Below are 23,162 nucleotides of genomic sequence, written 5' to 3'. Positions count from 1 at the left end.
GCAGCTGCAGAAGTTTGCTGTGAAAAGGAGACAGCTGAGTCTGAAAGCTCAACTTCTGCCATGAAGAAGATAACAATTGAAGACACTACCTATGAAGACAGCGCTGTCCAGACCACTGTCGCAGGGAATGATCTGGCCAGTCTTCCCGAAAAGCAAACTTCTGCAGCTGCAGAAGTTTGCTGTGAAAAGGAGACAGCTGAGTCTGAAAGCTCAACTTCTGCCATGAAGAAGATAACAATTGAAGACACTACCTATGAAGACAGCGCTGTCCAGACCACTGTCGCAGGGAAAGATCTGGCCAATCTTCCCGAACAGCAAACTTTGGGAAGATTGACGGTTGCAGATGTTTGCTGTGAAAAGGAGACTATTGAGTGTGAAAACTTTTTTGCTTTGACCAAGATGGCAATTGAAGACAGTAGCCATGAGCGAACTTCCCTGACTGGGGAAAATGAGTTTTCTCACAAAACCAAAGACAACATATGGGAGCCATTTTTGTTAATGTTTCTCAGTTTGTGTATATTTTGCCTTCCCTGGGTTATTTTATACTATGGTGGTTTTTTCCTGTTTTTATTTGTTATATATTCTTCCTGTGGACTTGCTTATTTATTGGGATCATAAAGCCAAGTATTGAGAGCTTAACTTTAAATTTAATTACACTGTTAAATTTCCTGTTTCAGTTTAAATTCAAAAATACTTTATTGATCCCAAAGAAAATTAAATGTTGTAGCTCATCAAGATTCTTCAAAGAGCCATTGAAGATGGCTGTCGACAGGAAAGATCTCCTGAAGCGGTCAGTACCACACTGAACCTGAAGAAGCCTCTGACTGAGGATGGATGCTCTTCCCTTCCAAAACAGCCTTGCGAATAGGATGGTCAGGATTGTCCAGAATTTTCTTGATCCTATGAAGAATCCTTCTCTGCATTATCATCTCCAGCGGTTCCACGGACATCCCCAGAAGAGAACAAGAACAGAACCAGCCTTCTTTATCAGGCTGGTTCTGCCAGGGATCTTTTTAGATCCTTGGCTGATGCTGCCCCAACAGATGGCGCTCTCAACAACAGACTTATAGAACAGTCGTCCCCAACCCCCGGGCCGTGGGCCGGTACTGGTCCACGCGCCGCGATAGTCGGGCCAAGTCAATCAACATGTTGAAAATGCCCGATTTTAGATCGGAGCGGTCCCAACGTTCTACGTAACTCACCACACAGCAGGATGATCGGTTACGATTATCGCAAGCCACATTCAGAACGTTCTAAGATTGACGTAAGGAAAAAATCGGGGCAGATAAATTAAAATGGTGCCATGTGAACTAAACTTTAGCGGGCACATGCAGAAGCCTGTCTGACGGTTCACACTCCCCGCACCCCTCCTACCGGGCGGCAGTAAAAATGCCAAGCCTTGATAAAAAGGTTGGGGACCACTGTTATAGAAGATTTGCAGCATCTTGCTGCAAAGCTTGAAGGATCTTATCTCCCTCCAGAAGCCCAGTCTGCTCTGCCCCTTCTCATAGACGCTTCACTGTTGCGTCTCCTGTCCAGTTGAACACCGAAGTGTTTATGTTGTTCAACCACCTCCACTTTTTCTCCCATGATGGAAACAGAGTTTGATCTGATCCTGTTCATTCTGATATCAACAATCATCTTCTATGTTGGAAGAACATTTGAACTTGTTCATAATGATAATAACAACAATAAAAATTTGAAGTAGCAATAATAATAATGAATAACAACATTAGTATTGATATACTAATAATAATACAAATGTTTTCATATTAGTATATTAATACTAATATTTAAAATCATTGTTATTACTACTACAAATTTTTATTGTTATTGTTATTAATAATATTAATAGTAAAATAATGCTATTAGTATTAATATACTATCATATACAGTATATATATATTATATATTTTTTTATAATTATATAAAAATATATATAATTATATATATATATATAAATTATATATTTTTTATTTAAAAAATTTTATAACATTTTTTAAATAAAATTTTTATAAAAATTTTTATTAAAAAAATATATTATATATATATATCAAAATTATATTTATATATATAAATATAATATATATATATATATATATATATATCTTCACATCTTTCACAATGTGAGCCCAATGAATCCTGGCATTGTCATCTTGGAATATGCCCGTTCCATTTGGGAAGACAAAATCCATTGGTGGAATAACCTGGTCATTCAGTATATTCAGGTAGTCAGCTGACCTCATTCTTTGGGCACACAATGTTGCTGAACCTAGACCTGACCAACTGCAGCAACCCCAGATTCTTTTCCACGACCACAGGATGTGTCTTTTGCCATGGTTGTTTAAGAAATGAGGAGTTACTCATTGCATCAGCTGGGGTTAAATAATTTGTTGCCAGCTGAAAGATAATCGCCTGTGCAGTACCTATCCAATAGGAGGCTTGTACCTATTTGCTTAGTTAAATCCAGGTGGCGAGTTTTTTTTTTGGCCAGTCAGTGTATAAATATGGACTGGTAAATATACATTATTGCTAACCAAGCAGTCACATTGACTCTTTAGGCATTCTCTTATTGATGCTTGTATGTCAAGAAATGTGACAAGTGATGCTCACCTCTCAAGTTCTGTTTCATTTTTTTTATCTCAAATATACGTATATTCTCTCTTGAAAAGAGAAATTTACCAGTTCAAAGTATTAAAATGAAGTGTTCCAATTACCTCCATGGCAACAGGTGTTTAAAACCAGCAACCAGACATTCAGATTGCTATAAAAGGATGCGCCACTCCTCTTAGCACACTGAATTACAACATGTTTCGATGACAGGACGCCATGTGTGCATTGAGCCCAGTCATGAAATTTCCCTCCTACTAAATATTGCAGAATCAACAGTTATGGTGTAATAACAAAGTGGAAGCGAATGGGAAGGCCCCTATAAGGTGGAAGGGCATGTGGTGTGGCATGTATAAAGTTTGGAGGAGAATGGGATTATGGTGTAGGACTGCTCAGGAGTTTGGCTCAGCCTCGTATTTCAGCATACTGAGATATTTTGGATAAATTCTCGCTCCTCACTTTGTAGGAGCATTTTTGGGGTGACTCCTTCCTGTTCAAACATGTCTGCGGTGGACAAGGACATGGTGGGATAAATTTAGTATGGAGGAACATGACTGGCCTGCTTGTCCAGCATCCATGTCTGACCTCATGAATGCCCTTTTCGAGTAAGTCCATTTCCTTTTTTTGCCAACACTAAACACACTCCCACTCCTTGTGGAAAGCAAGCTTTGCAACGATTATTTTCAGCATTTTATTAAACTCTATGGATTAGGAATGGGATGTCAGGTTCATATGTGTGTGAAGGGAGGCGAGACTTTAGCCAATGTAATGTGTTTTTAGGTTAAGAGTGCTATAGTCTTTATTCACAGTAATCAACAGGAAATTGGCAGAAAGAGAAGAGAGGAAGACATGCAGTAATGGTTTGAAGTTTGGGAATCTGACCCTCACATCAAGGACTAATAGCTAATAGCCTATGCAAACCACACATTTCTCCACTGTATATGTTTCTGTTCCTCCGAATTTCTGAAACGAAACAACTCTCCCCTGAACGAACTGCTGATTTGTGCCGAGGCTCTGCACGCCAAAGAGAAAGGAAAAAACATCTTGTCTTTGCTTCGAATCTCTCCCATTTTTTCCCTTCTTCTTCTCCTCTCTTCCTCTTCTCTACTTCTTCCTTACCACCACACAGATGGTCCCAAGCTGCCTTCAATAATCCAACGCACAGCCATGCCAGTACACCCCGGGCTACACCCCTGATGCTACACCACTCACACACACGGAGACAGTGCCAGTTCCCTAGGCAGGACCCCTGTCTTTCTGGCCCAGATTGGATCAATGTGGTTCAGTGTGGAGCAGTAACACTGGGCCTCGGGGCCCTACACGAGCCTGCAGGGTCCCACGCTGGCCTCAAGTAGCCGGGGCTACAATGGAAAAAAGCTCAGAGGCGCGCTCATGTCATCTTTTTGATGATGACTGTTATTATTATTATTGCACAAGCTGGAGCGGCCACATGTTGTTATTAGTTTAAGCCGAGACACCGAAGAGCTGACACAGACAATAAGGACAAGGGAGAGAAGGAATAACAGCGGCGATGGAGAGATGGAGCAAAAAGGAACTTCCTGATTGAGGAAGGGGAGGAAAAAAAAGAAAGATGGAGAACATGAATTAGGGTTGCAGGAAGGATAGAGATGACAAGATGGGTGGATGGAGGTAAATAAAGAAACAGGAGGGATGGAAAAGGAGGAAGAATACACAGAGGGAGGGATGGACAGAGTGCGGCGGATGGGGGAGGGAGGGATGGATGGATGGAAGGATGGAAGGAGGAATGCGACAGATGGGTCGTGCCTGGCCAGAGCTGGGAGGGAGCGGAGAGGTTGGCATCACAGGGTGAGAGAACACACAAGATCACACACAATACACACAACAACGGCACACACACACACACACACGCGCCTGCATGTGCACCACTTAACTCCTCTCATGCATGTTTTCTGCTGTCAGGAGTGTTTTTGGTGTCTTTTTCTTGTGTCAAGAAAACGTCAGCTTTTCGATAAATAGACAAATAAATGGTGCTGCGGAAACGTCCCGACATATTGCTTGCATACATTTATTTTCCGCTCTTGCGATCAGTTTCCCACATCGACAGGCTGAGATTGCATCCCACCAGAACCAACGGCAATCCGGACTCCTCAAAGTTCTTCATGATGACGATGAACCAGAGCGAAGCTGTTAAACCCCACAGAGGTGGGTGTTACTTTTACTCCCACCACTGCTACAGAGGTTAGGTTTTACTCTCCTGAAAATATTTTGAAGTAGAATCAGAAACAGACGTTTTTGTCGAAATTCGAGTGTCACAGTAAGCAACAGATGTTTAGGTTAAGTGTTAAAAACAAAAAATAAAGAAATAAGATTAACAATAATATACATCGGCCAAATTCTGGATTGAAATCTGACAGAGAAGCTGATGTCAGAATCTTACACAGGTCAGATTACCCTGACTGTCATGTCGATGTTGGAAAAATGAGCCAATATGGAACGCTGCAGACAAGTTAAACAATTTATCAATATGTGAGATTGAAGATTCGTCTGGATTCTGAGTAATGACGATTGAAGACAGACGGGTTCGTGGAGTTTCCTGAGAGTCTTAACCACTGAAGCTGAGATTGACTGATGGTGGTAAGTGCTGCTTGTTGTGGCTAATGTTGCTCCTTTGTCTTTCCCTTCAGGCGGAGCTGAAGGTGGATTGTTGGAGGGCGGACAGGGAGGTGAGGACGGTGGTCTGCAGGTGAGAAATCAGCACGGCGTGAATCAGGGGAGCTGAAGGAGGAGCAACGAGGAGACTGAGCTGACCGGACTGGGAGAGGCTCATAATTTATGTGAGTTACATATGTTCATCTGCTTGATGTGTGATTGCAATGATGCGAGTTCTCCACTCATCTTGTTGACTATTTAAGCGAATGAAAATGATTTACTCATCTTTTTTAAAAAAAATATTTTGAGTAAAAACAGAATATGACAGATTTTTTTTTTTCTTTTTGATCGTCTCTCTCAAAACAACGGACAGTGAAAGAGTCTTTCCCGACCTTCCATTGTTTTACTTTTCCAGCCATGCATTCCAGCATCGACATCTGGCAATTTACCAAACCATAGAGCCATAATTTCTTCTTTTTTTTTTTTTTTTTTTTAACAGCATTTTTAAAAATTTGCTCAAACAATTCACATGGCGAATGAGAAAGCTCCTGAGCCGCTCCCTTTAAGCTCCTCCCGATGGCTCTTGACGCGCTACAGCTGTGGGAACACACCTGCCGGTCACACCCCGCAAAGAAGGAGGCAGAAACAACCCACACACACCCACAGTAACCAGACACCCAGGTTAGTAGATAATAGTTTTATTGATTTGTACTGTAGGGTTTGTCAGACTGCATTAGAGCGAGTTTGGTGAAATGAAATGACCTGGATTGCATGCACATTAGTGTAAACCGCTGCTGTAAAACTTAACACAATTGAATCAAATTGAATAAACTCTCAGAGGTCAGTTGACTTATTTTTTTGGATTTGCGTTTGGTGAATTTTATATTTCCCTGGTTTGGCTGTGTTTATGCAAATTGCATAAAATTTGGCCAGGTAGATTGTTCTGGGGGGGAATCGTCACTCTTCTTTGTTGTTTCTCTAATATGGCCTCCAAACTCAATGGGACAATCTGAGTCTCTTCAGCCAATTTTTGTGTCATTTCAAACACGCTGTCATCACAGTGTGTTGTGTTTTTCCTAATTCTCTGGTGTTGAGATCCTTCCAAACTTTTAAATTGTTTTCCACCAGGTGAAAACAAGTTTTAAACTGTAGATCTAAAAAAAAAAAAAAAAAAAAAAAAAAAATAGCACACTTGGAAAGGAGGAAAAAATGCCCCTTTTTACCTTTTAAATAACTTTGCACAAAAAAATGATCAGAATCAATGTTTCAACACATTTGTGACACTCCAAGCCTAAACCTTCAAAAAAAAAAAAAAAAAAAATCAAAGTTGCATGTATGGGAGAAGGAAAAAAAAACATTTTCTTGTATTTTCTTTTTAAAGGCAGAGAGAAAGTCCTAATGCTAATCTGAGATTGGAGAGGTTGTTCGTTGTGTAAAGTGAGGACTGAAGTTAGTAATGGCTTTTATTTTTAAAAATCCTGACACACCTAAACTTCTAGTGAAATCTATAAGAATAGAAGATTTTTAGTCGAAGTTAAACAGGTGAAGCAATTAATTTACAAAAACGTTTCCACAAATACAAGGTCAGTGTCACGCACTGATCTTGTAAGACAAAATCTATATTTTTATGTTTAATTTTTAAGTGAAAGGGAAACTTTTATGCCTAAAACTGGCATTGAAGAAATTTAAATGCTTGGTGAGGCTAATATTGGCCCAATGTTTCTATGGTGATCAATAAAAATAAAAAAAAAATCACAGGTTGATCACAAAATAAAGGGTTCAACACCAGAGGGTTAAAAACCAAAACAGTACTGCTTTCACTATATTGAACAAACCCAATGTGGACTTGTGAGAAACCTTGCCTCAGTTGTAAAGTCAGAAGAAACTTTACCATCATTGTGTAATTCACTGTGATGCGTCAGTGTTGTCATGTCATCACTGAATCAGTGTACAGTGCATGTTTACAGGCTTTTAGCTCTTTCTTGTATTGAGTTGGCCTGCTTCCTGAGTGCTGCGTACCTCTTCCAGTGCTTCTTGCTTCATCCGTATTGAAATCACCAGTTCGCCCATCATGACTGTAAGAGGGCGCTTTGGGTCACACGAGCAATATTCACTCTTTGTTTACATTTTTTCAAAATTGAAAGTTAGACCTAAATCAAACGCGATGCATCCGGTTTTCTTTTGGTATTAAATGTGAAATTGGGCAGACTCCAACTATAATCATAAGCTTGTGTCACGTCTGAATAGCAGGAAGAGCAAGCCGCCACGGCTGGACGACTGCTGCTCTTTGTGTGTGTTTATGTCTATACGTGTGTAAAACACAGTAGGCAGGTGCACCAGATGTCCACACACACACACACACACACACACACACACACACACACACACACACATGCCTACACAGTCACTGTGCAGTAGCAGTGTTAGCAGCAGCAGGCTGACAGGTTGAGTTAGAGACACCAAAGGACCCCCTCCCTGCCTGCGTCCCATCAGGTCACCGTGGTGATGATAAAGTGCTGAGTCGTGCACATGTGTCCCAGTGCCAGCAGTTTCTAACAACACCCCGAACACACCCCGTCAGCCCCCTTATCTGGCAGACGCACCCGCAGCTGGGAGAGGGCGGAAGTTGTTGCTTTTTCTGTAAATCCAAAGGTCTTTGAATGCATCATCCTGATTGATGCTCATAGATAAATAGATAGATTTCCATGGTGAAACATGGCAGTGGCAGTACAATGCTGTGTGGATGCTTTTCTTTAGCATCAAAGCTGATCAGAACTGAAAGTGGAGGAGGATGGAGATAAATGCAGGGATGAAAAAGACTTGAGACGGACGGAGGCAAAGGTTCACCTTCCTGCACCTTTCTGCTAAACAGACACCAAAGCAACAATGGCCCAGTCAAAGTCCATGCCTAGAAATCTGCATATGACTCAAGGATTAAAAGCGTGTAGAAAGACTTTTACTGCATCATATTGTGATGCTGTGGTGAATCAGGGGGGTGAATACAAATGCGATTATCCTTCCTCTTCACGTAAAGTCCTAATAAAACATATAGAAGGTTTTGGTTGCGACATGAAAATGTAAAAAAAAAGAGAAAAAAAAACTAAATATGTGCAGAAGTGTCAATTTAGCTCAATAACTCTTGTGGGGATTTTAAGCATACATTATGTTAATGTATGCATGTGTAAAGAGTATGTAGGCTGCAGGGGAGTCAGGAGGGGTTATGCGTAAGTACCAATTGGGCCCCTCCCCTCTTACCGAGACATGCAGATATTCGAGTTGCGCTGCCTTTTGTGTCCAAGGAAAAGGGGGAGGAGACACTGGAGTGGTTGACTGGATGGGACACTTTGTCCCCTCATTTTCCCAAAATGAAAAAAAAAAAAATTCCCCTCTGCCTCATCCCGCCCCCCTACTCCCCTTGTTTTGCCCCCTCCTCAGCCAGTGCAGTACCACTGTATTGTCTGCTTGCAGGCGCGCTGCTTGTTGCTCGCCTTCTGTCCTGCTGTGCTGAGTGCTCCACAAAGGAGCTCTTTTAAATATGTAGACAATCCAGGATCGCTTTGCGCACGCACACACACGCACACACACACACACACACACACACACACACACACACACACACACACACACACACACACACACACACATTTGCTTCTCTCTGCACCATGGCTAGACCTGGCCTGGGAACGTTTCCTTTTTCATGCAGAATCAACAAGTCTGAGACATGAAAAGCGTACAGGAGGCACAAGCTTTGAGCGAACGCTTTGTGGCTCGGCTAAAAAGCTGAAATCCTGTTTGTTATGGTGCCATTGTTCCTACTGTATATTTAACCAGCTGCCTTTTTGAAATCACAGATATTAAGTGCTTCTTGGCTGTGAAATCAAAACACCGTGAAAAGTTTGGTGTTCCTTACAGATAACCAGTTTCTCAGCTCCTTTTCGAGAGAGAGGGAGAAAGAGAGGAAGAGAAGAAAAAAACCCCCTGGTTTTACAAATTCAAACATCAGGACGGCTCCACATGTCCACATGACACTCTCCTCTTTATCTCCCCCTCCTCCTCCCGTGGTACAGCAGCCCTCGGTGGCAGCTTGGCAGAGCGGGCTCCCCTCACGCGATGCAGCAGAGTGCAGGGGCCCGGGCCCCAGACAGGAGCCCAAGCTGGTCTCAGCCTCCCAACATGTTGAGCTGGCCCGCCTTGGGCACAGCCAAATGGTTCTGCAGCTGCCCCTTTGTCCCCCTTCCTTAAGTAAACAAAGGACAGAAACAAATTAATGACCTACATTCACGGCAAAAAAAAAAAAAAAAAACCTCGCCGAGACAGAGAGGAGCGCAGTTGTCTGCAAGCAGATGTTCCCTTACGACGCTGCAGACTGCAATTAACGATCACGAAGCAGCGCAGAACCAAAGGAGATGTTTTCTGTCCATGGCAAGAAAAAAAAAAAAAAAAAAAAAAACGTGACTGAAAGGAGTGCAGGTAGCACAAAGTGGCAGACTTTCTTTTACATTTATTTTTATAGAATTTTTTTTTTTTTACAAACTTTGAACGCAGCAGCTTTGGCTTTTCATGCAACATCTCTCTGTTACATTTAAACCATATGTGAGCATTTATAAACCAAGACTCTATCAAGTTTAATCCTCACTGTTTAACCCACCGGGCTTCATCATGGGCTCCATCTGGACGCTAATAAAACGCTTGTTTTAAGATCGCCATAGAAACACGGTGTATAAATATTGTTTCTAATATTTACGTTTCACTTCTTACCACACGTAACACATTTTTAATTGAACTTTTAACTCCTTAAATGACAGTTTGGGTGAATAAAATTACGAACATAAAGTTCTGAAAAATAGAAATCATGTGTAAAGATGAGTTGATTACACTGAAAAGGAGTTAATGTCACAAAAATTCATGATGGGAGACAAATTGCGTGAGAAGAACTCCAAAAGTGTACAACCTGGCCAAACTTGATGCCGTTTGCAACAACGCTGTAAAAGTTAAGTGGGAAAAACACACACACACACACCCCCACACACACACACAAAGGATGAAGTTTAAAAAAAAAGCTCAATATATATATTTTTTTATTTCTCGTAACTTTCGTAAGCCAATGTTAGACGTTCATTAGACACAGGACAATGTCATAAAGATTAGAAGTGAGCTTATCGCGTGAGTGTGCGTTGGGGGCTTACCGAGGAGACCATCTGTGGCCTAATGAACGCTGCGCCTTGGCCTGCGAGTGCAAGGGGCTTTTAATGCATCTGTAAGAGCAGCAGGTAAAGCTGATTTCTTTACTGGAAACCCGTGCTTGAGGATCTTTCGAAAGGACATTGTGTGTGCGTGTCTGTTGCAGGGGATTCAATCTGGACAAGCTGCTGCACATTTTCTCCTCGAACGCGGCCTACGTCTCAGCCAGCGCCGCAGATTCAGATGAAGTTCCATGTTCCAGAAACGCTGAATCTTGTGCGTGCGTGTACGTGACTTCCACCCACATCGCAAGTGACAGAAGGACGGGACGCCAGGGCCTCACGCCCGGTCCCTTTTCTGCAGCACGACGCTCGGTACGGAAGCCCGAACGCGCGTAAAAAGACTGGAGATCTCAGCTTTCTATTTTTGAGTTTATTGAACAACACGATCAAAAAATTACATACATTTTATGTTGATTTTTTTCGTGGTTGTTGGAAGCTTCTAGCAATACATTAGGGAATTTTTATGACTAATGTATCAAAATTTACACATTAGGCATTTTTGATCATGTGTTTCCCAATCTGAAAAGAGCTGCCTTAAAAACATGCAACAGCATCTGTACTCTAAGTACTAAGTTAGTCAGTGAAGTAGTGGTGGACGACTTAAAGTTTTACCAAGATATTTGGTGGTACTACTGTGATAACAATAAAAGGGACAATACAAACTTTATTTCTTTTTTTCTTTCTTTAGATAACTGTATGGTTGTAACTGAGATAACATTGATTAAAAATCCCCACAAACACAAATACTGCGCTTGAAAAACATTCCTATTCCTAATACGCTTCTTTAGGACACCAGTCACATAAAGAAGTGAGATTTATATCCCTAAGCTGCCCACAGTAACCATTTAATTATATTTTTAAATGTATTGATATGCAATGATATTTTCATTGAACAAACACTGAGAGAAAATACTAAAACTAACAATCCCAACGATATGGACAGTTTTTCTTTTTTTTTAAAAAAAAAAAAACATCCTTAATTCGAATTTATCGTGATCTTTCTTGATAAGAAGTTAAAAATGAGAAACGATACGATAAATGCCCACCCCATCAATGAGGAAGTGATCGCGTAGAAACGGAGTCGCAGTGTTTTGGCGTTTTTTCTACATTTTTCATCATAAAAAACGACACAAAAATACTTCACACCAGGGCGGAGGTTCGGGATTCTTATAATTTATTGCAGTTTTGCACACAATTTTTTAAAAATGTCAACAACAGCACACCAAAAAATTACAAAACTAAATACAATTAGAATTTACTCCCCTTGAGAAAAAGAAGACAAACCCAGCTATGATTGTCAAAGCTAAAAATGACTAAAATTGGAAACAGAACCTCGAAAGAAAAGCAAAGAAATTTCATAATCTCAACAGGGAGCAAATATATCTCAAAAAATCTGCTTTTTTTTTTTTTTTTCGTTTGTTTGTTTTTCTCCAGACAGTGATTGTCCTTTGTCAAAACAGATTCAGTCATTATATGCCCCCCGCCCACCCCCAACATTTTATGACTTCCTATGAACTTCCTTTTTGTTTCATACTTTTTTGTTTTTAACCTTTTACCAAAAAAAAAAAAAAAAAACCTCCCCCACCCTCCCCTTCAAGTAAGCACAGCAAAAGATGGAGACGTCATGTCAGGGCGGTCGCCGGTCCCTCGTCTCCACCTCACACTTCAACAGAAATATATTTAAATTAAAAAAAAAAAAAAAATAGCTTGGACTACAGCAGTTTAAGGCGGTCAAGCACAACCAGAGGAACAAAAACATAAAAAAAAAAGCAGCAGTAGTGATGAAAACAACAGCAGGATGGAAGGAGCCCATATGCAGAGGCGCCGCCAGTGAAGAGATAACATTTCAAGACCCAAAAAAAAAAAAAAATGAGAAGATGTGGTGCAAACTGCTGCAATGTCACCCACACTGTTGCGTTGGCAAAGCCTTGCAGGTGCCACCAGATGACGGTGGCGTGCACGCTCCAACACACGCACGAAAACACGCACGCACGCATCTGAGAGGAGGAGGAGGAGGAAACGTCGGTGCGCCTGCATCGCTGCCAAATGCTTTTTGGATTGTACAAACGCTTGACCATCTTTTAAAGAGCAATTGTTAAACTGATGTAGCCCCAACCCAAACACAACAACCACCAAAAAAACCCCCCAAAAACAAGTCCGATTATTTCATCAAAATATAGTTAGACAATATTTGTCTGAATTCAATACATTTACATGATTTCCAGCAATCGTTTCTAAATGTTTTCCAGTATCAGATACTTCCACGTCCTTAGAAACGTCAGTTTTGAATAAAGGCATCTTTTCAGCAAAATTAGGTTTTCACGCATTTTAGCTTAAAAGGTGCTTGTATTGATGTAGGCCAGGGGTCTGCAACCTGCGGCTCCTAATAACATTGGTCCAAATGCTTTTATATTGAGCAGTGATTTTTACATAAAGGAGGCCAACTTTCATGGATTATCAACTATAGATTTCCACAATAGAATTACAGTAATAATACAAGATTTATTTTTTTTTAAATGGAGTGAGACTGACCTGTTTTTTTTTTTTCTTTCTAGCTTCATAATCTTCTGGTAAAAGATTTGTGTTTTTCTTTCTTCTGAAGTGAAAATTTGGTTCTTTAACCATAAATTACTAAAATTTTCAGTAACATTTATCATAATTTGAAAGGTTCAGGTAGGCTTTGTGGCACTTGAAGAAATCCATATCTTTTCAGCAAGAACGAAAATGAGTCTTTGGGTTATAAACGTTGCTGACCCCTGATTTAGGCCAATTCTCTGCCATCTCCTCTAAAGGACAGTCTCAGATAAATTATGGCATCCGCTGCAAACAGATGAGGAACAGTGTGACACAGATATCTGACCCTTACACTTTAAAGCAAGAGGGCTTGGGCTTACCCTCTTCTACCTCTCTAGGTATCCTTCACATCTCAGCCAAACCGCGTTATCAGACCGCCCGCCAAAAAAAAAAGAGGTCAGATCTGTAGAGATAAATAAGAAACGGCTTAACCAGGAAGCAGAAGAAGACAAAAGAGGAGGGAAACGCAAAGCAGTGGGGACATTTGATGCCTGAGGAGGAGCAGGGGGACGAAGAAGTGCTAGGTGGATGTAGAGCTTCAGTAGGTTCGATCGACTGGTACAGACCAGGTCACACACACACGCACACACACACAGCAGACAAATCAGTGCTTAAAAGACAGGCTTAAAATGCTTCATCAGGTCGCCTCTCCGCTAACTTTTCATCAACAAATTTACCGTTTGAACATGTTTCCGCCCTCCCCCCGTTCCGATGCAAAAAACAACCTAAAAGTTTAAGACCAAATCAAATTTCCATGCATTTTTTTTCCTCCCCCCTCAAAATCGAGAGAGTGATATTCAGTTTTTCATTTTTAAAAACAGACCGCACCCTGGAGTAGTATTCACAAAGAAAAAGAGGGAAAGAAAACAACAACAAAAAAAAAAGAGCCTGTTGTCAAATATTTGTTCAATTACAATGTGTACAGTTATACAGCAGATTCACATTTTCATTTTTAAAATATACAGGTTTGGACATCATGCAACAACAGCAGGTCCCATTACAAAAAAAAAGTAACAAAAAAATAATATTAATAATAATAATAAGCATTAAGTTAAAAAAAGGGATTAAAATCTTTAAACTATAGCAGAACAATATACAACAACCTTAAATTAAATACATTTACAACAAGAGATGTTTTAAAGACTGCCAGCTAGATTCAAGAAAAACAAATCTATCTATAATAATAATAATATTTGTAAAGGTCTTCTCATTTTTAGAAAATACTTCAGATTGATTGGAAGTGAAAAAAGGAGGCTGTGCATTGCATGAGTGCCATCAGTCAGTCAGTCAGTCAGCTTTCCCCTGAACACACCAACACAACACCAAAGAGCTTAACGAGAGAAGTGGGAAGCGCTCGCCAACGACACCTTCATGCCAGGAGGAAAATCTAATTTAACACACACAAAAACGCACTCACGCACGCTCACACACACGATTTCTCTTTTGTTTGTTTGTTTTTTTTATTGTTGTCGTCGTTTGCTTGCTTTTGCCGGAGTAGTGCAGAATCAAATGCGCGCACGCATACTTATGCAGACGGCGGCATGCGCGGCGGCCTCACAGTACCCGTGTTTTTTTGTTTTTTTTTAGTGTGTGGTTTCAGTGTGTTCGACATGAACTCCTGTTGCCTGTGGAACCGGTGAGGCCGGCGATGGGAGTGTCGTATCTGGGGTGAAACATAGACACACGCAGAAATTTCTTCCAAAAAAACAACAAAATAATAATAATAATATTAAAGAATAAAAAAAAGACACTTAGGGAGGGAGCCGTGTCCTCAGACGCACACACACGCGCACACACACAAAAAAAAAAACAGCAGAAGAGAACTAACGCCAAATCGTTACGGGACTTCAAACAAAAAAAAAAAAAAAACATAAACCCCCAAACAGACAGTAAAAATAAGTCAGTAGTAACATTTTCATGTGCTATTAAAGTGCGGTTGAATGAGATGTCGCAACGAATAAGAACATGACTCACTTAAACCCCCGACAGCGTAACTCTGCCACCTTCCTCTCGCCTCCCCAGGCCTCTCTCAACCCCGACAATCCGACTCTACTTCCATAACTCCTGGGAGCTGTCCTCGATCGCCCAATCCCTGACGTTGGGCAGCGCCAGCGGCTCGCTCTTGACCGACAGCGAGTTCACCAGTTCGCAGTGGAACTTGCGGATGTGACGGTAGAGGTCCCCGGACTGCGTGAAGCGCCGCTCGCACCACTTGCACGCGTGCGGCTTCTCGCGCGTGTGCACCACCGCGTGGCGGCTGAGGTTGTGAGAGTACTGGAAGCTCTTGCCGCAGGTGGTGCAGGTGTAGGGCTTCTCACCCGAGTGCGTCCGCTCGTGGCGCTTCAGCGTGTACATGCAGGAGAAGGTCTTGCTGCAGATGGTGCAGGTGGGCACGTTGACGTCCCCGGCAGGCTTGGAGCGGATGCCCTCCTGCTCCCTGAAGTGGGAGCTGAGGTGGAGCTGCAGGATGTGCGGCGATGGGAACACCTTGTTGCACAGCGGGCACATGAAGATCTGGGTGTGCTGGGCCGACAGCATGTTGGAGACGTAAGGCAGCAGCGAGTTGTCCATGCTGGCCGCTTCGGCCTGGGCGTGCTCGTTCTCCCCCCCCAGGATGTCCTCGTTGGCAGCGGCCGAGGCCGGGGGCTTCTCGTCCCGCTCCAGCTCTGACGCCAGAGACGCCTCGCGTAGCGCCGACAGGTGGGCCTCCAGACCCAGCCGCCTCTGGGCCGACAGGGGCCCGCCCACACCGTGGTGACTCAGGCATCCGTTGGCGCTGGGAACCTGCGTCTTACCGAGGCCGCTGTGCTCCATGTTGTAGTCGCCCCCTCCCAGTTCCTCATCTTCGTCAGAGGCCACCCCCCTCTCCACCTTCACCCTCACCGCCAGCGGGCTCTGCAGGCTGTCCGGTGTAGCCGCACCGCTGAAGTAAGACGGATGGTGGTTGCTAACGGCAATGGGCTTCACCGACAGGTCCAGGACGCAGTCGGCCGCGTCGTTCGACACCCTCCTGCACCTGTGGCTGGCGCGGGAGCTGATGGAGCGGTGGGATCTCTGGGAGAGCGACCCAGAGGAGCTGCTGGGGCTGCCGGCAGGCGACAGCACCTTGCCCCCTTCTCCCAGGCCTTCACCTGGTTGGCTCGCCGCCTCTCCGTGCCCCGGACTGGCCGCTGCCCCGCCCGGCGTCCCCGGTCTGTCTGCTGACGGCAACCGCAGCCACAGCTGGCTTCCCTCAGCCTTCCCCTCCTCCTCTTCATCGCTGTGCAGCACGTCGGCCGTAGCGGGCTGCCCCGTCGACCCGTCGGACAAACTGTCGGCCTTGTCAGAGCAGCTGGAGCCGCCGTCGTCCTCCCTGCGCGTGCTATCCGCCTCCGCCGTGGCCTTCTGCTTCAAGCGCTTCTTGCACACCTTCACGATGTCGTACATGTGCAAGTAGCTGGCCGCCGCCAGCACGTCCTCCACGGGAAGGTCCTGGAACTGCAGCTTGCCCTCGTACATGAACTCCAGCAGCAGGGAGAAGGCCGGCGCCGTCACGATGTCGCTGTTGAGATGCACCACGTCTCGCTTGTCCAGCTGGTCCTTGTAGAACAGGTGGAAGTACATGCTGCAGGAGGCCAGCACGGCGCGGTGGGCGCGGAACTGGGCATCGCCCACCAGCACCATGGAGTCGCACAGGAAGCCCTGGTGCCGCTGCTCGCTCAGACACTGGAGTAGATGTCTGCTGTGGTCTGGGAACTCCATCCTGCCGTCCTCATAACCTGCAGCCGGGAATACAGAGGACACACACAGTGAGTGTGTGCGTTCGCCTTTGGATGGCTTTTAAATGGTCGCTAACAAGAAGCCGAACGGTGCGATGAGCTGAACGCGCTCCGAAAATGAAATCAACAATTCCAGAGCACTTGGAGATTTGTGGAAATTTGAGCTAAACTTGAAATCGAGACTTTTTAAATTCAAGAGTAAATATTATTGTTTTTAATCCCTGCAGTTCTACAGCTACAATTATATTTTAGAAGTCGAAGAAGGTAAATGGAGAACAAGATGGTGGTACCAGAGAGAGGGAAAAAGAAACATCACGAGCAGAGAACATCACCGGGAGGAAAAAATAAGCACATTTTTAAATTTTGAAAACAACAAAGATAAAAATTCTTTAAAAAAGACATTTCCCACATTGGGAATATTTTTTATCTAAAATGCAACACATTTTTTAATTATTGCTCAGATTCTTTCTGCAAATATTTAACTCATTCAAATATGAAAAACATTAAGAAAAATGTAGATAAAAAGGCTGAATATCAACTTGTCCATGTTTTTTTTTTCTAACCATGACTTAATCTCAGATAAACCTCCAGAGACAGATTCCTCCACTCAGTCTTCCTTCTCCAACTCCTCTGCTTGCACTCCTGGATTGTCGCTGCTCCTACGCTGGTTATTTTTATTAACCCACTTTGGCCTGGCCTGGCGCAGCCCTTTTAGGTAACCAGCTTTCAACTGCGCGCTCTGTCCGCACGTACAAACACACACACACACGCTGAGCACCAGCCTACCTACCTACCTACAAACCACCTCCACAGACTAAGTCAGGAAGAAAAACTGGCTGAATGGAAAAAACAGAAGAAGGTCCAGAAATGAAAAAAGCTTGTCCTTCGTTTAACCTGTGAGCGCCGGCTTAAGATCTGAGATAAGGCGAGGCGGAAAGGATGGAGAATGTTAATATTGTCTGAACCAGAGGGAGAAAAAAAAGTGAATTGAATTCAATTTACCTCATTAAAATGAGGGTTTCAGGAGCTGAAAGTTTGAGGATAGAAGAGGAACAAAATGAAATGAGTAAAACATAAAAAAAAGTCCCACCTGTTAACCAAGTTGATTTGTCTTGCCTGAGAAAATACATGGGTCCCGCTCTTGCGCTGTATTAACCCGAGAGGTTCAGTCGCCTCATTTGAATGAAGCTGAAGCAGGAATGTGAGTGTGTGCGTCTACGGGCTGCGTACGTGTGTGTGTGCGCGCTCGCCCTCCGGCTCGCTCAGTCTGCTTTTAATGAGGCGACTTACGGGGGGACAAGGGTGTACCACTTCCCACCTCCTCCTTCTCCTCCCCAACCCCACCCCTCTGTCCAGCCAAACCCCCCTCTCTGCCACCTCCTCAGACACACACACACACACACACTATTCGTCACTTACACACTCCTTCCCATCTGAATCTTACGAGGAAAAAAAAAAGAAAAAACTCTCTGCACATCCGCCCCGCAGAAGTAACTGCCCTCTTCCTCAACCCTCCCACCCACCACCAAGAAGAGAAGATTTACAATACAATCACTGTAAGTGCCCTGCTCGTCACAGCATCAATCCTAATCCTTAAAGATGGCTAAAAATAAAGACGGCGGCGACGGCGGTGGTGGTAGCGGCAGGGAGCTGGGGAGGGAGCCGGCGGCAGCCACCCTGCCCCTAACCCTGGCCAGCCGACTCCGTCATGGCAGGGGTCTGTGAGAGGAGACACACACACACACACGCAAACACAAGGAGGGCAAGGGAGGGAGCGGCTGGGACGGCCGGGGAGGGAGGCTTACCCACATCTGATCCAGCTGACGGGGGCCATATGGCAGCTGCTAGCCAGATAAAGAGATTAAGACTAGGAGGGAGTGCGATTACAGCTGTCTAGCCAATTCAGGCAGCTCAAATCTGCAACTTCTAAATTAGTCTTCCTCTACTCCAGCCGACAGGAAGGGGAGAGCAGCGGGCAAGACCGGGACCGCGCATGCTTTCAAGTAATATTGAAACGCGACAAAATCAACTGGAAAAGGACAAAAAAATTACAGAATCTGATTATTCGGATTAAACAAGCACTTATTTTGGTTGAAAATGTACTTCTGTGTTTCGATTAAATAAGTAGTGGATTTTTCTTCTTTCTTTTTTGTTTAAACTTATGTTACATCTGTAAAAGTTGCACAAGATTTAAAGATTACTTTACCTCGTGCTTTCTGCTTGGATTATGTTAAATAAATACATGGAAAGTGTCCAAAACATAACGTCAGAGAGCAGGAGCTTTAGACTCAAACTAAAAAGACAACACCGGTGGCAGCAGCAACTACTATTTACCGCTAACGTACCCACTACCATCCTCACACAGCACTCAAACAAGCTTGACACGCAGGGAGAACCTCCGGAATAAAATAACTGCTCCTCTATCCCGGACTATATCTAGGCATCACACACACACACAGAGAAAACACACAGAAACGATACCTGCAGCAGCAGTACGCATCAACTTGATTAACTCCAGTGTGGCAGGATAGCCGGGTTCGCTTTCTCTCTCTCTCTCTCTCTCTCTCTCTCTCTCTGACTGCCTGTGTATCCTTCTCACTCTGAATCAATGAGTGGGTAGAAGAGCAGAGCAGAAGATGAGGGGAGGCAGGCAGAGGAAAGGAGAGAGAAAAAAAAAAACGAAGGGAAAAAAAACAAATAAACAAAAAAAAAACAACAGCACGCTGTTCAAACTGCAAGGGACAGATGCAAAGTGGAGGAGATGTTGGAGGGGGAACGAGATACCACCTCCCTCCTATTCCTCCTCCTCCTCCGCTTCCTCCTCCTCCTTCTTCTTCTAACCAGCGCTGATCGCCGCGCACACACACAAACGTAGCGCTAACTCTCCCAGGCTGCCGCTGAGACTCACAATAAAGGATCGGGGAGGGAGGTGGGGGGAGGGGGGGGGGCGGAGGGACGGAGGAGGAGGTGGGGTGGATGGCAGCCTGTCAGCTGCTCTGACATCATCCTCAGATGGAGATGCTACCTCCAGCTGTGCTCTTTCTACAGCCATATGCTGCCTCCTCTACACTCCTGCCACCAGACTCCTCTTTCATTCTACCAACACTCCACAACTTTGTCCCCCCCTCTCCGCACCCCTCATCCCACCTCCTCCTACCCCCACCACCCTTCCCTTTTGCTCTCTCTCTCTGGGAAGAAAAAGCCACTAAATGCAGTGGGATGCTGATTTGTGTCATCATTAAACTAGAGGAGAGCTACCTTCCAGAGAGAAAAGGGAAAGTTTGCCCAAAAAACACCAAAAGAATTGAGGTTAAAAACTTTTTTTTTCCTTTGCTGAACGGTTTTGGATGTTTTTAAATGCAGCTCCTTCCAGTAAGCATAAACAAAGGCCAGCACAGCACATTCGCAACTGACAAATGCACGCAGCTGATATTGTTTCCCACTTTTTTACGGTTCAGCGCCGCTGCGCCTCGTCTTGTATTCATTCACTCCGTCATTTTATTCATTCACCAAACTGTGTCCCTCTCTCTCCCCCCAAACTCCCACTCGCAACCCCACTCCGCCTCCTCTGTTTCGGACAAGGATGAAGTGAGGGGAAAACAATGAGAACAAGTCGTAAATAAGGAGCTCAAAAAGAAAAGAAATTGCAGACGGGGAGCAACTTATTACGGGCTTGTTATTTCGCTTTCGTTTCAGCTTTGAGTGAAAGTGCACAATTTTGCAGGAGATTGTCCACTTTATTCGGTAAAGATCTTAATGTCTTCACGAGAAAAATAAAGAAATAAATGATGTACAGTTTTAATTTTGAGCAGCTCTTTACAGTAACAATAACAGCTGGAGAAACCTTAGATTCCCAAATTGAAATTTAAGTTATCCTTTTATGTTTTCTGTGAGAAACATGCGGGAATCATTTTTCAGTCATCTGTTTGTCAGTGTGCAGGAGGGGCAGTTTTGGTTAATCTATGGTAGGGAACTTTGGTCACTTTCCTTGACATGAAATTAATTTTATTTTCCACCAGAGGAGCATTATGAAGGAGATTATTTTATGTATTTTGAGCCTGAAAGGTTTTGAAGCTGTTACACCTTGACCTGTAACATCTTTGTAAATGTAAAGCTTCAGATAAGTTTACCTCCTATTTAATTTATAAGAGCATGAATACACGACTAGTTGTATAAGGATTATAAGAATAAAGCGATTGTAGCTACAAATAAATGATTAATTACAAATGTAGTATTTATATTTGTCATATAGAGCTTTTTAATATTCACCTTTAAATAATTAAAGTTTTGCGCTGATCAGAAAAGTAAAAACAAAAAAGCTACACGTTTTAAACAAACTTTAGATTAACTTTAGAAATGCCTTTTTAGGTAGAGATATTTATTACATGTGTTTCTGTACGTAATAAAGAAGTAAATAACTCTAATAAATTACCTTGATTGTTTAAGTTGGCTTCGGGTACCGCAGCCTTCCTTAAGCGCAATTTAAACCTTGTTTTCTGGGGGGAAATTAGCTTAAAAGTCGCGGTGGTGCTGCAGCCGCCGAACGGGAGCGGGCTGTTATTAATTTCTCACCAGAAGACACAACAAACAAACCCGGAGACACGCTGACCCACGCAGCTAGCTGTAGCCCCGGCCACGGCTAACAAAAGTAAAGGCGGACCGGGGCTCCGGTAGTCCTGAGCTATTTACGGTTGTTCCGAAGGCCCCGGTGCTATGACAACAGCTGGTGAAACACCGCGGAGGGACGGCCAACATAGCGACCGTTAGAGCGAAGAGACAACACGGTCATGCTAAGGAAGGTTTAGCTACTTTTCCCCTCCTCCGTAACCCTCCTTTAATAGGACTCCCGTATCGGAGGCAACACTTACAGACAACAAGGTCCTCCTCCGTCAATTCCCCCCCGTCTTCTTCTTCTTCTTCTTTTCCTTCCCTTCGGAGTCCAAACTAGGTTGACTTTGGACTAATTTCCATAGCAGGCTGCCAGGGCGAGCAGGCGCCGTGCAGGAACAGGGGGAGTGTAGCACTCTGCGGCGGCCAGATGTTTCCGAGCTTGTTGCTGCTGAACTCGAGCCGGGGGAAGGAGGCGAGTTGACTGGCACGGCACGGAAGCCAGCGGTGCCGGCGAGGAGGAGGAGGAGGTGGAGGTGGAGGAAAAAAAGTCAAGGCCGTCTCACAGTGGAGGAGTGAGAGAGGGAGGGATATCTCTTCTTTTTCTCTCGTTGGCGTAGGTTGACACCAGGCAACAACAGCAGCGGCGGCGGCGGCAGTACACACACAGTGAGGAGGCAGGAAAAGAAGACGCTGGGCCAAACCAACTGGTTCTGCGAGTCAGCGGGGCGGACTTACTGGCGCAGCGCAGAGCGAGTGGAGAGAGGCGCGATGCGCTCTGGGTACTGTAGTCAAGGAGGAAGGGGGGGGGGGGGGTGATGGGGAGGAGGCGGAGCTGAGGAGAGCAGGTGCACCACCTTGACTGAAAAACACACAGCTGGTTTCAATGGAGCTGGATACTGCTTAATGTTTGATTGTTGGAATAACAGGAATATACACTCAGGTCTTAATCAGTGGCACAACAGCTGTGCCTCCACCAGAAGTGCCTGTTTAGTCCTCATAATGAGTAAACAGATGTAATAAATGAGTAGTATGGTAGCACACTGCGTTCATAAGCAAATCTTAGTCCTTTTCAGGCATGGAGAGGAAAGAGAGGCAAGTCTTTAATAAAGCAACCGGTAAGATACATTTTGGAAGTGTAATTATAAGCTGTAGAAACATTTTATTATTATATCACTTTTCAAATGTAATGTTCAGTAAAGGTTGAATTCTCGCAAAATCAGATACTTTGGTGATGACGTCTATATAGACATTTTGATTATAACTTCACTGAATAAGGTTCAGCTTTCCTATTCGTTATATGTGATGTATAGCAGAGAATGTTAGCCATTTAATTTGTTAAAAATGAATCAAGCAGCTCAGTTTGTAAATATAATGTTTAGTTATGGTTAAATATTAACAACAAACAATATCATAGCTAAGTATATTAAAGAGAGTTAAACAAATATCTGTTCACTCAACTGTTATTTCCATTTGTCTGGTGAAAAGTCTATCAAAGAAGAAACAAGCATGCCAACAAAGTTCAAAAACCAATCAAAAATGCTAAAAAGGTCAGAAAAAAATTATGATCATTATTTTTTTATAATATTATTTTATAATAGCATATAATTGTCCATCAACTGTGTTAACATTGTTTGATTTTGTTTTCTCTGTTTTATAAATTCATGTATCAACAAATTTAAAATAAATCCTAGCTGTGCAATGTTATTAAGCCTGTGGTTAACAAAGTTTCTGTGTG

The 23,162-nt window shown here is 43.6% G+C and overlaps 1 protein-coding gene across 6 annotated transcripts; it reads right to left on the bottom strand.

Moving 5' to 3' along the window:
* Window positions 1-11,635: 11,635 nt before the first annotated feature.
* zbtb18 (zinc finger and BTB domain containing 18) lies at window positions 11,636-22,219 on the bottom strand. 6 transcript variants are annotated; one of them, XM_028007985.1, is made up of 2 exons: window positions 21,685-22,219; window positions 11,636-16,816 (listed from the first exon to the last, which is right to left on the bottom strand). In XM_028007985.1, exon 2 carries the CDS (start codon window positions 16,797-16,799, stop codon window positions 15,108-15,110), a length of 1,692 nt encoding a protein of 563 aa, XP_027863786.1. In that variant the 5' UTR covers window positions 16,800-16,816; window positions 21,685-22,219; the 3' UTR covers window positions 11,636-15,107. The 6 variants fall into 6 exon arrangements, with proteins under 6 accessions (XP_027863786.1, XP_027863789.1, XP_027863785.1 ...); XM_028007988.1 differs by lacking the exon at window positions 21,685-22,219 and adding an exon at window positions 21,249-21,648; XM_028007984.1 differs by lacking the exon at window positions 21,685-22,219 and adding an exon at window positions 19,298-19,680.
* Between the last annotated feature and the right edge of the window lie 943 nt (window positions 22,220-23,162).

Source organism: Xiphophorus couchianus, chromosome 22 (assembly GCF_001444195.1).
Source record: "Xiphophorus couchianus chromosome 22, X_couchianus-1.0, whole genome shotgun sequence".
NCBI lineage: Eukaryota > Metazoa > Chordata > Actinopteri > Cyprinodontiformes > Poeciliidae > Xiphophorus > Xiphophorus couchianus.
Note: the sequence above shows the minus strand (reverse complement) of the source record. Positions and strands in the feature narration are given on the sequence as shown.